The 5000-nt window shown below is 38.7% G+C and overlaps 1 protein-coding gene across 12 annotated transcripts in view; it reads right to left on the reverse strand.

Annotated features, from left to right (window-relative positions):
• The window catches only part of LOC119597439 (poly(U)-binding-splicing factor half pint-like), a 29752-nt gene extending 25527 nt beyond the window's left edge, over positions 1–4225 (reverse strand). For 4 of the 12 annotated variants that reach the window (XM_037947044.1, XM_037947029.1, XM_037947014.1 and 1 more), the window contains exon 1: positions 4131–4225. In XM_037947044.1, coding sequence (XP_037802972.1) covers positions 4131–4193 — 63 coding nt within the window. In that variant the 5' untranslated portion in view covers positions 4194–4225. The remainder of the gene's footprint in view (positions 1–4130) is intronic. The other 8 variants (XM_037947100.1, XM_037947088.1, XM_037947080.1 and 5 more) reach the window with 5 other exon arrangements.
• Between the last annotated feature and the right edge of the window lie 775 nt (positions 4226–5000).

Below are 5000 nucleotides of genomic sequence, written 5' to 3' on the forward strand. Positions count from 1 at the left end.
AAAAATTACTTCCATACTAATACTGCCATCATAATGATTTTCTTGTGCTGCTGAATAAACTAGATGATCTGCCTTAGAGGAACTTGGTTACTTGAGAAGTACAAGTAAGAGCCCTTTAGTGGCTCATGCTAGGGCCATGCTGCGAGACCACTTATCAAGAAAGGGGAGGGGCAGAGCAAAGGACATTATTGGAGTAGGGAGTAAAGATAAACCTTGTCCACATGCTTCCTGTCTGGCCTTGCATAAAGTGAGGCCAAGTTTGAATCTAAGAATTGCCACTTTATACAACTTTGTAGGTAGGGCAGCCCCTATCAAATACATTAAGGGAACCACCACAATCAGTACATGTGACTAATAAGTGTAGTTTGGTCAGTTCCGGTACAAGTATTGAGAGAGAGATGGGGCTGGGAAGGAATGGGTTTGCCAGTGAAGTCAGTCAGGGTTGACAAAATGCTTTAGATTGTATTCCAGATGTAACTGTGACAAGGCATGAACAATCAGGGAGGCTGCAGAAGGAAACTTTGACTACATGTTTTTGGAGACTGCTGGAAGAGGAGTGTGTTGTCAGAGGGAATCACAAAAAAATTATCCCACTTGACTGGGCTAAACACAGCATTCAAGATATTAGTAGAGGTGGGGCTAGTAGAAGGACAGGGACATATGGAAGAGAGAATAGCATTGAGAGAGGTAGTACTGTGAAGAGGTGGACAATAAGGTTGCAGAGTAGTAATAATGGAGGATGGGGGAGTTGAATGAAGAAAGTTGTGCGGGTGGAGATGAAACAGAGGGTGTTGAGAGAGGGGGACTGGCACACAGCTCTTTCACCTTATGAAGTGGAAAAGGGGAAGGGGAAAAGACCGTGAAAAATTAGTTGAGTTGAGGGCTCAGGGTTATATTATAATAAAGAAGGCAGAAAATATGGGACTCTTCGCCAGGCAATTCCACAGTTTCCTTTGCCACTAAATTGAAGTTGTTTCCATACCACAATACTCTGTTTTCAGCTTCGCCAGTTACACTGGCTGCAGTAGAATTATCTTGTAAACCCAGAAATCTACAGATGTATTTTTTTTTCAATATACCTATTAACCCATTGCCAACGGGTGGCATGTACGCACATGCCATGGCATGGCGGAACCATCTGCCAGGGGCACGTACGCACATGCCATAGAGTATGCATGGACATGCCATGAGTTTTTTTTTGTTACAATCACGGCAGAAGATTATTTTTTTGCCAGTGAAAGTGTGATTAAGTCGGTTTTAACACTTTCTCATTTTTACCATGCAACAAACAAAAAAAATGCAACAAACCGACAATTTCAACTCCATGATGCCACACACTGCTTATTTTATTCAGACTATAGACCGAATAATGATCAACTATGGAGTCTATATAACAACAAAAATACCTTCAGTCTCGATTTATCAGGAAGTTTGGCAAGTAGAGACTGTAAAAAATAATGAAAATTGAAAATACAACATATCTTCGTAGTATTAAGAAGAAACGGCATGGGATGCTGGTATTCGCGCATGCTAGGGCGATGATATAAGCCCCCGGCAGCGAGGCCCCAGCCTCTATGAATGCTACCTGTCAATTATGGGTTAAGTAATACGTGAACATATAAATAATCCCCCTTTTAAAGTATTTACCCATACCTTCTTGATTTCTAGACAGGCGACTGTGGAAAGTGTCAAGAACACTGACACTCAATCACCAAAATAACCACATATATCAGGCAAGATAAATAATGAAAGCTTTAGATACCATATCAGGAATGATTTTTATGTGATGAAACAAGTTTTTCCTATTTTAAATAAATAACTCTGCTCCTCAGTGAAGATATGACGTGCGACCAAACTCATCTTGGCATTTGCAACTCCAGCCCTCCTGTTCTGGCAAAAGCTAACAAACTTCTAATGTATATTAGGCATCATAGTGCTCAGACTAGTTCTTAATTTTAGGATAAATAACCAGACAACAGAAACCTCTCTCTTGTCAGAATACATGCAATGAAAATTTACTCTTCACAAGTAGAGGCCATGGGAGTCGTTTAACAACGTGCTACTGTCAAAGACATTTTTCTAATGTCATTATAATTCACAATTATTTATTTTATTTAACAGAATTTATCTTCCTAATTAGTAAGGTTAATGCATACTCAATAATTTCAAAAATACATTCCATGCCCTTTCTAGGTATTCTAGCCTTTCTATAACTTTATAGTCAGATTCTGGTAGTTTGGAATTACTTGAATTAGCTTTATAAAATTACAGAATGCATTTAGGTTACAGAATGTACTGGCAACTGCACAGTGCAAGAAGTGCAAATGAATCTAGATATAGAATGTATAACTAAGAAAACAAGCAAATGTTTGAGCACTATATCTCAGAATGTCATATGATACAGCTTTTCAGACCATCTAACATGAGGTATAAAGAACTATGTGAATATTTCATTTCATCTGATACAATGGAAGATATACTGGTACTATATCCTAAATTTACTGCTGTAAACAAATATCAGTGTTGTGGAAACAGTGGCAAAACCATATTTTTTGTTTGATGTATGATTTATATTTATATTTTACCATGTACATGTACTCCTTTATTTTCGAATTGTGCACCTTTTGCTACTGATGAAGTGTTTCAGTTTACAGGCCATTCCATACACTAAAAAAGCAGGAGTTAACCCTCTGATGCCGGGTGGCAAGTATGTACATGTCATGGCATACCTGGACTATATTCCAGGCAGCATGCGCATACATGACATGGTGCGCCAACCCCGTTTTCCGGGGGCATGCATGGTCATGCCGCGTAAGCTATGGTAACAACACAATTTCCAGGAGAGAAGGCTTTTGTGTCAGGACACCGCCCGCAGCATTGGGTTAATATTGTTGTAGATTCAATTACAGGAAAATTGTATATGCCACATCCAAATGCATACAGAGCAGATTAATATTGTTCCCATGCTTTTACTTTTATTTATTTATTTTTTTAAGTAGGGAAAAAGCACAACACCACTGGGTTGAGATGTGAACCAGTTCTAGAAATTTATCATGAAAGCTTCCTGCCATTCCCAATGTGCTTATTTATCTGCCCAACAGACATCAATATAATGATACCATAGTCGACAGGTAGTAAGATGCAGAAATATTCAAGAAAATTGCTGCTTTCCCTGCACAACACTGAGAAAGTGAAAGATAGTTGTTACTGAGAGCAACACACCCTACAGAGACGGAGTCCCAAAACCAAGCTATCATGCGAACCAAAAATTCCAAACCACTCCTTTCCTATCTTCTATTTATTCCCTAGACAGGGGAGGGGGGAGTCCCCTGTACCCCTCTTTATTAGCAACTAATGCCAAATTACAGAATATGCAACATTAAGAATTCTGGCAATGTGAGGACGTTGTGGTGACATGCAGCGGCTATTTTCCTAATTTTGTGGTAAATACAAGGTCACTGCAGCTGTACCTGTGTTGTTCCTTACTCCATTTCTCAAGCTTTATAAGATGGCACTGTTCATTTCCCTCTATGTCTGTGCGTCGCTCTCAGTAACATTATTCAAATGAAATATCGGAAAATTAGGCTTAAAAACGTCACTAAGTGAAATATTAGAGAATCAGGCTTAAAAACGTCACTTGAGTAAGTAAAATACTGGAGAACTAAGCTTAAAAACGTCATGAAGCCACAAGCATCATGCAGTGTTATGGATTCGTGAGCCGCTTACGTGTTCATACCACTGTTTGCTGTCAATATCCTATCATGTTACGTGTTCAAAATACTTGTACATTGTTAAGTGTACGTGTACGTGTTCAAAATAAGTGCTCATTTCTTCTACATTGTGAGTTCCTATGATGCTCTATACACATTTCACAATGGATTCCCCCCTCCCTCTTTTACCGCTCAAGAAAAAAAAAACGCAGACTATTGGATAAACAGGAAAATATTTGAGGAAAAAAAAAAATAGTGAAAAAGGTGCGGGTCGATCTTTCCTGTTCCAGAACCTGTGGGATGGGAATCGTGGATTTTCGCCCAAATTGCGTCTCAAACACCTTAATTCCTCGTTCTGCTCTCCGCCAGGCGTTAGAGACGATCTCTCTACGCATCGAAGTCAAGGTAGCTCGAACTTACCATTAAATTATGGCCATTACTAAGCATTGACTGGGCGAGCGGAGTAGACACGTCGGTAGCCATTTTGATTACTGACTCAGGCACCGCGAGCACAAATTATTTAGGCGGGTGGGCGGATTCCTAATTTATTGGGAAATTATTTTTGTTTTATGAACGTTTTTCTTTGCATGTCATTTTTTGAAAAAAAAATACTATTTCGAGTTTGGTTACTGACATCTTAGAAAAAGCGATAACTTTTTTTTTTTTTAAGTTGCCATTGACCTTCAGAAATATAAGGAAGATTAAAATTGCTAAATAACCGGAATTTTAATCATAACCCGTTCTAATTAGGATGAAAAAAATACAGACTAGCCATGTATCATAAATTAAATTTGACCCCGCTCTCTTGTAAACATAAACACAGGGAGGTGCCTTTTAATAACGTGTTTAATATGAGGTCTAATTGTCGCATGATTAAATGTCTTTTTAAATGCATTTCTTTACCATTAAACAGCACTGCTATTTATCTAATTCTCCGTCTTCATGGGAACATTAATGTAGAGAGGATTGAAATGTTGTTTCATTCACACGGTATGCTTAGCAATTTACCCATGTTCCTAAAAAAATGTAATCATGATTGTGTCTGTATACACACACACACACACACACACACACACACACACACACACACACACACACACACACACACACACACACATACACACACACGTATATTTATTTATTTATTTATTTATTTATTAAAAGGCTTTATCAGCAGCGCCAAATACTTGCAATTATTTCAAGTCGCGTGGGTGGAGCATCGGCGTTGTCGGGCGTACGAAAACCTATCGAATCAAACTCGACAGTTTGATTCGTACCGTTTGAACAGAA

Source organism: Penaeus monodon, chromosome 3 (genome assembly GCF_015228065.2).
Source record: "Penaeus monodon isolate SGIC_2016 chromosome 3, NSTDA_Pmon_1, whole genome shotgun sequence".
NCBI classification, from domain to species: domain Eukaryota; kingdom Metazoa; phylum Arthropoda; class Malacostraca; order Decapoda; family Penaeidae; genus Penaeus; species Penaeus monodon.